Consider the following 12,946-nt stretch of genomic DNA (forward strand, 5'->3'; position numbering starts at 1 on the left):
TTTTTTTATTACAGATTAAATAAGAGCTTGTTCTTTTTAATAACATACTTCTTCAAAAAAATGGTTTTCTAATTTTATTGATTATCTTAATTAATGCACATGCTTACAAACACTTTGTTGATGCTTGCGTAATGTGCTTGGATGCATCTCGTTAAAAAAATTACAATGTTATTTAACTTAGCTGACATATCATATGGAAATGATATTGTAAATTGAAATATATTGACTTCTTAGATAAATTCGCTTCTCTACAGCTCGAACTTCGTCACCAGCTTCGAACCCTGTATGTGGAAAGAAGAAAGAAATGGCTTTGAATTTTGTTAGCTATTATACGATGTTAGTTTTAAAAAGTGCTTCATAATGGTTTGACCTTTCAAAGCGGAAAGTAATTTTATATTTCGTAATGCTTATCTACAACTCCAGCTTACCATAGAGTGATTAGCGTTAGATCTTAATTGTCGACTATCAACTAGCTTCCAATATTGAGCTAATTTGTGAATGTAGTTTTTCATGAAATTAATTCTGTTTAAGTGTGGCTTATAAGATCTTAAGACGAAGTTCGGTGGTATTCGTTTTGTGGTGCGCCTCGAATCGGCAACCTCTGAGTTTTGCAACCTAAAACTTCGCCATATAAGCGTTCGTGCAGATAATTATTATAATAACTATTGTCGTGGTATCTCTAGAATTCAGAGAACTTGCTATGATTTTTTTACAACTTGCCATTTCAAACGACAGTTGCAAACGACATCCGCCATAAGTCGGAATAGATCCTTCACTAGCTGTGTCATATCTTTATACTTTTGAATTGGATTTTCGGTAATTGCTTTCGATCGTATCGCAAGTTTTATTTCTTTTTCGGTTAACCTTTTCAGTTACTCTTTCATTACATTTGCATAGAATTTGATGTAAACCATTTGTTCGAACTGTTTCATCTTGCTGACTTTGTAAAAAACGTTGCGCGAGCGCTTTCTTAGCAAACTGACTAGAATTACCCTGAACAAAGAAGAAACACCTGGTGAACCGATTTTACCAAAAGGTAGGTCTCTGATTTAAACCCTGTTTTCTAATTTATTATGCCTAGAGTCTTAATCTTGACAAGTACATTCGGCGTCGTTATATTTGTTACTGAAACTCACATGCTGCTTATTTATAACACAGGCTTAAAGTTTTGTCGTATTGAAGAATAAACTAATCTTTGAAGGTGAATTATGGGCATCTGGCCTATAACTTCATTGCTTCAAGTAAACTCAGCTAATATCAATGGGTATTTTTCTTAGACAAGACTTGAATATGCTAAGAAAGTTAGTACACTTCGATATTATTCGCGTCCACATAAGATAAAATTAATATCCGCTAATGATTTTAGTTCCAGTAATCCATTGGTGAGATAGAAAAAGCGTGATGTCCCGGCACCGCATATCGGTGTTCCTATTTTCATCCACATGGGCCGGCTCGCGGCTATATCGGACCGATTCGAAGTATAGTAACAATTATTACATGATAAGTAAAACTATTGAAAGTGGAATAATATTTCAAGTAAAAATATTATTATGCTTATTATGTGGTTAAAAACCATTTCAGGGAATCATTATGTAGTAACAAACCTTGTTTGAAAAAACTCGACGAATTTGTTAACTTCTTTTTAATAAGTTGTTTTGTTCTTGAAAGCGGACACCTTTATATTGACTGAGATATAAAAATAAAATAAATATAAATCTACATAATAGGGCTGATTCGACTACTCAGAGAGTTTACTTATCAAGCTGAAATAAATCCACATAGCTTTAAGCTCTGATGCTAGTGTATATGTGGTGACTAATTCAACTCGTACTTTAAGTGATATATTATGTATTGGCAAGAAAGTATGGTTTTTGAGTTCGATGTAAGTGCTATTATTAGACCTTTTTGTAGCCATTAGTTATCATAAAACCTATATAAGTTTCAAATCGGAAACATTTACTAGGACAAAAAAAAGAATGTAGGTAACTGTTGCAGCTAAGAGCAGCAAAAAGTATTCGCTCAGCCAACACTGCATCAACCTGCACTTGACATGACGATATTGTCTGCTGTAGTACTCTCGCAGCCTGTAATGCCGACACGGAGGCGATTTGTTAGCTGCTTGTTGCACTATCATTGTATATCTGTTTTTAGTAGGCTACGAAATCCATTTGTCAACGAAAAATCATGCTACTAAGAACAACTTATGATTCAACTATATAACGATGGTCAGTAATTCATAGTTTCTTATCAATTTTACAATCGATAAGGAGGGTCGTGCAGTGGTTCACAGTAATAACCAGATAACTAACTGCACGATAAAGCATCAAAACTACTATTGAAAGAACTTCAATGATCTCTGACGGATTCGCGAAAAGAAACATATATGATTCAAAAGTACAGTGTAAGGTCTCCTCTGTAAATTTCAGGGCATGAGGACAGTCTTGTCTGCGGTTGGATGCAACTGGACCAGCAAAATATCACCCTAGAGCAAATGTACAGTTGTTATAGCTAGTGGAGTCCATTTGCAAATCTAGTGGAGATGCTGTCCCCTACTAATTAATGAAACCCTGGGTCCTCAGGTACGGTTAAAACAGGTGGAAGTAAGAGGAAAAAACTACTTCTGAAGTAAGTACGAAAAAAACGGAGTTCGCTATCTGACTCGCTTTTCGTACTGAATGAATTATATATATATACATATCTTTTTTTAGGCTGTGAGAAGGAAAACTGGTGGGCTTCAAAATTAAATAATTTTTGAACTCTCTCGGGCTGCAATGGCGATTTTTTATATGTTGGGGATACTCTCTTTTATTTTTGTGTACGGTCTCAGTACTCCAGTAGCTTCTGAACAGCTATATATTTTTCATATGCGTTCTTATGTGTAATTTGTTTATCTACGGTTTTTCATAGTAGTAAATCGTGAGATATCTTTGCCCAGAATTTGTTCTTCCTATGATACAGAAAACATCGCTATTACATAGATCATTAGATTGTTATAATAAACAGGTAGAAGTGAACGTTTTTTTTTTATTTAGAAGATATTTCTTTATTCGACCTAGGAAGAAACTGAGGTATGGCGATGAGGCCTAGCGTTGACTTGTGTATTTCCGACTGCTGTGCCACCGGTCCATGAGTCTCTTCAAGGATTAGAGGTAGCGAACTGCGTTAATTGTTTCATTTTCGGTGAGTATTTCAAGGTAAAGGATGTCGTTGATGTCCACTGCAAACGCTACCATCACCTTACGTTTGAACTCATTCGACAATACCGCCAAGCTTGATTTCTTTCCAGGGCGACATCATTCGTTAACCTGGCCTCTCCAGCCGACAGTAGAGATTGAACCATGCCTCGTTTTTGTTGATTAAAGTTTTGCAAACCGCACGTGGCATACACCCTATGCGTTGCTAACTGTCTTGGAGTCCATTCATAGGAGGCCCATTTTTTATTCAGTTTTCACATATTTAATATTTGGGCTATAGTTGTATAACACATTACATGTAAAGTATTAGCTTACGGATACAACCTTTAGAGCTTAGCCTCTACTTTTGTGAAAAACCTCCTTGATTGCGATAATGCGTTCCTGCCCTTGGATTGCGCCATCTGGTCCCTTCCTCGCTAATTTACATTACTCTAATTTTCATTCTTGGAACCATTTACATACAATGCTTTTGCTTGAGGCATTTTTACCTAATGCCTTCACCAATCGTCAATGAACCTCCACAGCGCTGTAATCTTCGAGAAACATAAACTTGACCTATGAATATTGATTCTCAAGATAACCGGTGTTCACTCATGAGTTTCTAGAAGACTGAAGTATTTACCAGCCAACTTTTCTGTCTACACAGTTCAAAAGTGACTTAATTTCAAAGTCCGACGAATTCACTTTTTACCACTATATATATTTATATAGCCTTTGATGGTCATAGAAATACTAACAATAACACCACCATGGCATATAATTGTTCAAAATTAATAAATTTTTCAGTGCATGTTTTTGCATCATGGCAGTTCCTGCGCATATATATGTAATACTTCAACTTCATATGTCTACATTTGGTTAGACCCCTAATGCCGCTATTGCGTAATTAATTATTGCTACAATTTTTTTTATAGTCATGGATGAACATGCCTATTAATTAATATAATATACTCCCTTTTTGTAGCGAGAATTCTGATAGAAAAACCGCACATCTATACACACAATATTAAACATTCTTTACGAATGTTAAGCATGCTTTTGCTGGTTATAGCATTTACCTTGACTCAGTGTGCGTTTTTTCAAAGTCTACATTTTTTGCAAACTTACCCCATGATTATGCACACGAAAATAGGAGATCTCAAGCAATAAAGTAGAAATTGTCAGCAATTGGTGACAAAACGGAAGCATAACACGTCTCATTCACTTGTTTTCATCAACAGACCGAATCAGCGCGGCGCCAATGATGCAAACAATTCGTTTGAAGGGCAGAGATTGCCAGAAATAATTTTGTTACCAGAATTTGGTATTTGTTAAACTAAATTCATTTTCTTTTTTTGTCATCGATATTCAGTCGTTCGATCGTTCCATGCCACACTGCGCTAGAGCAGAAAAGTGGCTACTTTGAAAAACTTGCATTTTCACTTCCTCCCCCCTCTGCGCAAACTCGTCCTGCTTTATTCATAAAAATATTAATATCGTTAAGCAACGTTACGAACGGTGACAAGCCCTACATATAATAAGAATAATATTTGGGTTTAGCGAATTTTAGAGCCATTATCAAAATCATTTTATTACTTCATTTATCATAATGTGGAATGTATTTTATATGAGTAAAATTCTCAAAGAGAAAATATGTTACTCAAACTAAGTCAAACAACGTAATTAGTATATTCTTAAAGTTGGGTCATATAGAGCCAACCAACGCGGGTGGAAAATTCGCCTTATCCCATAAATTAATCTCAAAACATATAGGAAAAAATACCCATTATCGCATCTATATATATATATATAAGGTGTGAACAAGCTTTTCGCTTTTAGAGAAGTTATATTTCGTACACACGTGATACTTAAAAAAATAATTAGGCTTCCACGATTGAAAAGATATGCGATGTTTTTTTCGTTGGTTTGTATTCCACTTTATCGTAGATAAGAATACATGCATTACTCTTTCACTTGATGATGAGTACATCTTATATAAACATTAAACAATCATTTGCCATTAGCAGTCGTTGGCGGCCGAAAGCAGTGCATTGGTTTGGTAAGCCGCTTATGATCCATTTACTCATAAGTATGTGACACATGTGCGTTTGATTATCTAGGAATCTATCGAGGTTTTTTCAATAGTAACTGTTCCCTTACAAAATCGTACAGCAACTTATTTCCTTTTGCGACCCGTTGTGGCTCAAAAGCTCGAGCTTCGCTTGATCATTTTGTCTTTAAGACATTTGTCTTTTTTAAGCAAACGTTTGCTTGCATTCTTTACGCGGCCACTACTATAGCCTAATTATTTAGCAACTATAAACAACGAATGCTAGTCACGAGCCAACAATATCGTTTGTGGCCTTTATTGCCACCGGTTCAGGTCTCACAAGTAATGGATTTACCTATTATATAAGATTTGCTCTATTTTGTTGAGTATTGGGTTTTAGTGTTGAAAGTACTACAGAGATGCATATTAGCTGGCACGCGAGGTGTAAGTTCTATCTGTTCATGCAACAATTGATTTTGACTTATCAAATTTTGATTTTTGAATAACTGACAAATATATAATACGCACGTATGGCTTTGTGGAAATGTTAATTTGAATTATAGCTTAGATACAGTAACATTTTGTCGCGACTTCTTTGCTGATGATGATGAGTCCATCTAGGTGAAGGGTCAACACAGCGAAGACGACTTCATCCGATTCAAGTTGTAGATTGGGTCGTGTCATTACTGAACTTGTGTCGATGAGCAGGTAGAAAGTAACAACCAACGATAGTGCGAAAGATACAGATGTGATCTCTGGCGATTCTCTAACAAACCCGAAAGCCACAATGTAGAATGCTAATACTAGCAATAGTAAGATGAAGATTGAGACCCAACCTATGATCCAACGATGTGATGAATTTTCATTTTATTCAAATGGATATACCGGTTGTGTTGGGAGCAAGACCCATCGTTGTTATTCGTCCATTCAGCAAATATCCACCGGTAAAAGAAGACAGCTTTATATGAATCTTAGTTAGAAAAATGCCTATCACAGTAAAAGCCATTATTAGTTAGATAAGAATAAATCACAGCGTTTAATACTTAAGAAAAACGATTTTGTCTACCCGGTCGGTATACGCGTAATCTACACGTCTGCGAGGATAGCTTGTTTACTCTCACAAGTTGATTTCAAATATAATAAAGATATGGAATAAAAAATGATAAATTTCGTGCAATATGTGCCTGTTATTTGCATTCTTGCAACAGATTTACTCAAATAATGCTATGTTCCATAATAAATAGGAAAATAATCAAATCCTACATGCACTTATATCTACTAATGTAACAAGGTGCCATGATCAGTAACATAATGCCAAAAAGTGAACTAATCCAAGTACTGTATGACGTGCATGTCAGTAAAACGCTGTGTTAAACTACTGCCGTATTATTAAAATATTATTTATTGTAGAGCTACCTCGAAAACAAAAAACTCGTTTTAGAACGCGTTCATCAACGCTTTTAGAAGTATTATAACTTCATAAACAGAGAGCGCGTTTAAGCATCTTTAGTGCAATGAACCTCAGAAAATCTCACTTTAGATATCACACGACGGTTAATAATAGTGCATTATTAGAATAGAAAAGAATTAGAATCTGTTTGAAATGGCTCAAAACCCGGAGGCATTACCAACAGCTAATAAATCATTACATAATGTAATAGCGCACTAGAAATACCTGAATTTTGTAATTGTCTTGGCAGTTGCCGTGGAAGTATTAGAGTCGCCAAAAAAAAAACAGTACTATTGCAAATATATAGTTAAATAAAGCAGCAAGGACATGTACAATCAGATGACACAAACTTTTCTAGCAACACGGCATGTTGAACGTCTAACTGGTACATCTTGAGTAAGTAGGTGATACGAAACGAACATGGAGCTCATATATGCATTTTAAGAATCATGTACGCTGGCACTTTAGTCATACAAAAGAGTTATGAATTTAACAAGTGCACATTAACAGAAAGTGTCAGCCAATGGCTGAGATTCCATGCTTCCAGAGAGGTGCTTTTTGTGAAAAAAAAAATGCTTACATCAACACACAAAATGTTTAATAGCTATTAACGTACTCAGTGGGTTCCAGTTCTCGACGCAGCTCACGAGAGTAATCAACAAACAGATGATGGCCAACGTGCCGAAGACAAAGACGGCTCCATATGATTCGGACGCGGCTGAAACTGTAGCCATAAGCAGACAGTACCCCGCAGTGAAAACGCCCAACATGGAAGCATTCCATGGAGTCTGGCGATGCAAGGAGAAACAAGCGCCAATAGCAACCATTATAAGAAGCGATACAGACATCATAACGAACACTTCGATGTTGTTCTGAAGAGAGTTACGTAGATCGCGATTGAGTAAAGCGAAAAGTGAACTCAACATGATGATAGTGAATTGCATCGACAAAAGTAGATATACTCCGCGAACAAAACCGTTACGGGAGTTAGAACTGCACAAATAGGCCATTTCGTCGTAGATTACTGCCGGTCAAAACATAAACGCAAACACTCCTTTAGTAAGCCCGTAAAGGATACGTTAAATAAGAAGTTTTTATACTCTAAATAGTGCAGTTTGATTTGGAAACAGGCTCTTTTTTTACAAGTCGATAGGATATCCTTTTGCCTTTCCAGACAACAGGTAGGTTATTCGACAGTTGACACAACCTGTCAAAACCTACCTACAGACTACCACGTTTTGCTGTATTAGTGGGCCATTTTTTGCTTCTCACAAATTTTTTGGTATCATAACACTTTGTGCTCGCTCTTTCTGATCATGGGTGTTTTGCAGTCAAAATACTGCTTTGCTTTTTAGTCGTTTTGGCTTGTAAGCCGAGCAGGTGCTCGCGCGCTTGTGCCGCAACAATGACGGCCTTAAGGTCAGAATCTTCTGTCGGTTCGACGAGCTCTTCGAAGTTCTGTATTACTTTTATATGAAAACAATTACTGCCAACAAAAAAAAGTTATCCATGAGTCACGCATTTAGCTCTTTATAGTTTCTTCGCTTGCCGCGAATTTGGAACTCCGCTTCTATCTCAGTTGGGAATTACTGACTTTTACTACTAGTGGTAATCGTAATGTAATCATATACTAGCATACTGGGGCATCCCAATATCGACGGAGTCCACAAAAACTGAACTAATTTAGTCTGAAGTCAAATCTTTCGCGCGGTTGTTTGCTCCTTCGATTCACTATCACCCTACCTGAAAAAACTGGCTGCTGTTAAATATTACCGGCAACAAGGACTCTTGTGCAAATTCCACCACTTTTTTTCCGATCTGTTTGTTATTGGCAACTATGTGGCACTGATAGGCAGATATGATTATCATTACAACATGAAAACAACGCTAGCAGTGACTCTCTTCATTCTTTACATGCACTTTCTCTACCGATAAGAGTCTGCCTTTTCAGACTTCGGAGCTGGACATCTTCGTTTATATGTCTGTCTGCGCTTCTTAATTCCACTTGTGCGCAAGAATCATCCACTTTCTTAGAGGTACAATGGCACAAATTATGCGAATTTCTAACAGGTTAGTTAAATTAGTAATCCAAGAAGCCACTGGTGTGATATTAGGCGAAGCTGACTTTGTCAGCCCCGTCGAGCGGTACGTATGCGGTTGTGGGCAAGCGAGGGATTTCGAGTGATTATCTTTTAGATCTGTCGATGCGCATGTACATGAACGTTACAGATGCTTCTGTTTATGAAAACGTTTCTGCATCGTTTATTTGCATTAATGGCCGAAGGGGCCCCACACTCAGAATGAGCACAGCGCCGCTACGCGGCCAATTCGTGTCAGCGCTTGATTGTGATATAACATCATTGGCTGGTGTCCTCCATAACTAACAGAAGACTGTTGACGGATCAGGAAGGATAATCAGGGAACAATTCAGAGGTAAATTTGCTGAGTAAAAAATGTATAGGGCAGATGCTATAGTGTTTGCTGAGTAAAAAATGTATAGGACAGATGCTATAATGTCTGCTGAGTAAAAAATATATAGGACAGTCTAACGCACTATTTAGACTACTAACTCTCTAGATAGGCGTTTATCACCAACAATATTTATAGTTAATGTTTTTCATTTGAGCAGTTCATTCATGGGAAAACTCTTCCACTTGGGCAGTAAAAAACTGAGCAATGTGAGGCTATTACAGTAGTATTAAGTTACACCGTCGGTAGCAGAGGATGTTGACGGTAGCAATTTTAAATGTTTGCCTTCCATGACGACCGTTGCTTCTCCCCCTTTGATTGACCAGACAAGGCCCGAATTGTAACGTCAGCCGTTGGCAGTATTTATTCTCCTTTGCCACCTTAGTAATATCTGTCGCGCGCGAGTAAAGAGCGTGCCGAACACGGGAAAAGGGCAAGACGTTATTCTAAACTAGAAATCGTTGCTATTATATCAATTATAGCTAATGGCTATGCATGCACTCTTCTACGCAAATTATATATTAAACGTATACTCTCCTTTAAATAAAAGTTCATTAAAGGGTAGGTCGAATGATGCTTAAGGATATTGAACAAAATTGTTTCGTGCAGTGATAATAAAAGCCCACCGGACTCTTCTAAACCCAGTTGTGTCCTCTATTATGCGCTTACTTTTATGTGGGTCTATGAAAATACGATTCGTAATCACGCATCATGCGCAAGTTGGTTGAGAATCTGAGCGCAAATACATAGAGTTGCTTCACTTTGTAATAGAATCAGCTTCATCGAATTACATGGAACTGTATCCGAATTGCAAAATACAAAATAATAGAAAATTTCCCCAATGAATTTATCATTACGTGCTGTTTAGTGGGTTTCGGTCCATGATTCCATAAAATTTTGAGAAGTTTTGAAGTTGGGATGTTAATGCATGTATGGCCTTGTGAAGCACTCTTCAATTTAGGAAGCGCAATCTTGAAAACTAGCAGTTCCAACACTGTGAAGTACATGCTTGTCCTCAATTGAAGTTATGTCAGGTGCTTAGTTGAATTCATAATAAATCCGCATGTTCACCGTAAAAAATAACACGATTTTAAATAATTTTATCCTGCACGATACCATTAAAAAGTTGTTTTCTTTTTTTATACATATCATATATTGATAACGTGACGGTCAATACTAGATGAACACTTTGTAGAACATTATTCTACGAACGATTGATTGCAGTATAGAAGAGGTGCGTGTAGACTGGTAAGATATGAGACGAGACCTCAATATTATAGTTACCTTGTAAATACGATGTCCACCGGCGACAGGGGATCTAGAAGCGGTGGAATTCTACATTGGCTCTATCAGGTTTGCTTCCTAATTCCAAAGGTTAGCCAGCTTTTTCAAAGGTTGTCCAGCATGAAAGAGACGGCGAGAATCCGCGATTCTTGACGCAAACTGGCTACTATAGCATAAGGTAAGCACACACATAAAGGCTTATATAATTATAAATGTTAGTTCAAACAAACTTCGATGTTTTAATATTAGCACTAAGTAGCTTGGCAATCCTCTTTGCTGAGGTTAGCACTTTCAAGTCACTTTCCCATTTATTAAATTTCCATTTTTCATTTAAAAAATATTCAAGTGCGTAATTAGGTCTTAAATATCCAATAGAAATGGAATCAATTCAAAACTAGCCTTCATTCGTTGAGAGTAACTATATACTACGAACCTAAAAATAGTGGGTTGTTCACAAATAATGAATCTTGACCAAACAGCGTAGACAGAATTATAGAAAATGAACTAACCGTACTTGCCTCACTGCATGGCTTCGTGCTGGCCGCGGGGCTTGTCGAAGCTGGCCCAAAACACGTTCTGAATTTTCATTTTTCTATCTTTTAGTGGAACTGGAGGTAGTAGTAAAGGGTAAACTTTATTCTAAGACTTGTTAATATTAGCGAGAGTAAATTTCGCTAGATAATTTCAGCACTACGAAATAGCGAAAGTAACGACCAGTATTAATCTTTTCTTATTTCCTATTGTAACGAGGGAACTCGGCAGACACGATCTCGGTATTCTTCTTGAATAAGTGTTTACCTAGCTGTCCTACGCGCATGTCGTGTTATGCAATGATTTTTTTCTCTACCTGTTCTAACTGGAAGTACATCTAGGATGCCTGATCCATGTTTACACGCTTTGCTGAGAAGGCCAAAGGTGTGTCCGTCTAAATCGTTGGATGAAAAAACTACTCGCTATCCGCTCAGCTCGATTGTGGAACTCGTAACAAAGACCGCTGATTCAAATTCTTTAATCGATATTTTTCATGAGCATAATGTGAAAAACATAAATCAACAAAACAAAAAAATCAGCGACGTTAAAGGTTAAAATGGTAAAAAAAGTGCGTTCACGGTTGGGTTAAATTTTAGAGCTAGGAAAAATCTACATCTATTTTGTGGAAGTCATAGGCTTACGAAAAAACTACGTTCCAAACACACAGTTCTTCACGTTGACCCTCAAAATGATAAATGCTAGTTAATTAATCTTTTTTGTATCAAACGGAGGAGAGGTATACCATAAAACGTTTGATACTCTGATGGCGTGCACAGGTCGTGAGTATTTCGCATATTGCCAAATTAAAGGTTTATCAGATCGTTTCCATCTTGCACAACCACACTCATCGCACCTTTTGCAGCACAACGAGTACTGGCCGTAGCATAATCTAGTACAGATATCATTAACGAGTTGAGCACCGTTGGTTCTTATACTTTTTAATGTGGATGTATGTACCTTCTTCCTGCTGCAGAAGAGTGTTTAAAGAAAAACGTTCAAATCCTAAAATGACCTACTTATTTAGATTTTTTTTAAGATTGATGAATTTATGAACATTTTAGCAACAGGCTGGCTTCACGCTGTAACAGCTTCCACTTTTTATGTAATGGACGTTTTCATCTACAACATCAACTAACCTATTAATTCTGTTATTGGGGCGTCACCGAGGCTTATAGAATTCAAAATCTTGTTTTATAAAAAATAATTACACTTCTTTTTGTACGACACTGAAATTGGCTTTTTTCTCGAGATGTCAATAATGCTTGCGTGTTTTTTATTTTCCTTTTTTGTAACGAGTAGGTACACCTTCTTTGAAATATATATATATATATATAATATTGATACATAAAATTGAAATATGTTTGTGTGGCGTATTGGTTTTCAGGACGTCGCCAAAGCTTAGAGATTTCTGTCACTCTATTTTTTTTACTTAATAGATAGTCACACATAAATTTACTTCCCGTTTTGGCATTGCCCTTCAAAGGTTATTAATTAGCGAAAAATCTTTACGAAAATCAACTTCACAGTTGTCGCTTTAATTATGTAACTGACATTTATTAGAAATTCATATAAAAAATACTCAAAACGCATTTTTATTTTGTTATTACATAGGCAAACCAACATGACCAAAAAGGTTTCACGATTTTCATGTCAAAATATGAATTTAAAGTGTAAGTATATGCATTGTATTGAAGTTTATCGACAGCTTTCGGTTAATTACACGAAGTATTTTCCCTACATACACGTCCATGTCGACAAAAAATCATCTTAGCGTTACCTAAGGGAAAAAGCTACCAGCTCCGATTTTCGGCTTTCTTACGTCTAAATATCAATTTTAGGTGTTGAAAAATAGATGTATTGCATTTTCACTCAGTTCGTCAAAATCTATAGACTGGTGTAAATATTGCCGTCAACAAAGTGGTATTGAAAAAAATGTTTTTCATATTTTTTTTGGTAGTTCTCTCAAAAACTTTGAAGAGAGTATTTTTG

At 36.5% G+C, this 12,946-nt stretch overlaps 1 protein-coding gene and 1 long non-coding RNA gene across 4 annotated transcripts; both read right to left on the bottom strand.

Annotated features, from left to right (window-relative positions):
• Window positions 1-12: 12 nt before the first annotated feature.
• On the bottom strand, window positions 13-11,338 carry LOC111269761 (uncharacterized). Its single transcript, XR_002685913.2, has 3 exons — window positions 10,936-11,338; window positions 10,427-10,592; window positions 13-281 (listed from the first exon to the last, which is right to left on the bottom strand). It is a non-coding gene; the product is annotated as an uncharacterized LOC111269761 (long non-coding RNA).
• LOC111269760 (protein lifeguard 1-like) lies at window positions 3,005-9,775 on the bottom strand. 3 transcript variants are annotated; one of them, XM_022849580.2, is made up of 3 exons: window positions 8,417-9,775; window positions 7,290-7,697; window positions 3,005-6,059 (listed from the first exon to the last, which is right to left on the bottom strand). In XM_022849580.2, exons 2-3 carry the CDS (start codon window positions 7,681-7,683, stop codon window positions 5,788-5,790), a joined length of 666 nt encoding a protein of 221 aa, XP_022705315.1. In that variant the 5' UTR covers window positions 7,684-7,697; window positions 8,417-9,775; the 3' UTR covers window positions 3,005-5,787. The 3 variants fall into 3 exon arrangements, with proteins under 3 accessions (XP_022705315.1, XP_022705316.1, XP_022705317.1); XM_022849581.2 differs by having other exon boundaries at window positions 7,290-7,461; window positions 8,417-9,769; XM_022849582.2 differs by lacking the exon at window positions 8,417-9,775 and having other exon boundaries at window positions 5,068-5,989; window positions 7,290-8,384.
• Window positions 11,339-12,946: the final 1,608 nt, after the last annotated feature.

The sequence above is a fragment of the Varroa jacobsoni genome, unplaced genomic scaffold (genome assembly GCF_002532875.2).
Source record: "Varroa jacobsoni isolate VJ856 unplaced genomic scaffold, vjacob_1.0 scaffold_1410, whole genome shotgun sequence".
NCBI lineage: Eukaryota > Metazoa > Arthropoda > Arachnida > Mesostigmata > Varroidae > Varroa > Varroa jacobsoni.

What these genes read in the sequence shown, in the direction of transcription:
- LOC111269760 (XM_022849580.2), bottom strand. Translation starts at nt 7,683, where the DNA reads ATGGCCTATTTGTGCAGTTCTAACTCCCGTAACGGTTTTGTTCGCGGA. An exon ending in CGAGAACTGGAACCCACTGA is followed by an intron (nt 6,060 to 7,289) that starts GTACGTTAATAG and finishes GTTGGATCATAG; the next exon opens with GTTGGGTCTCAATCTTCATC.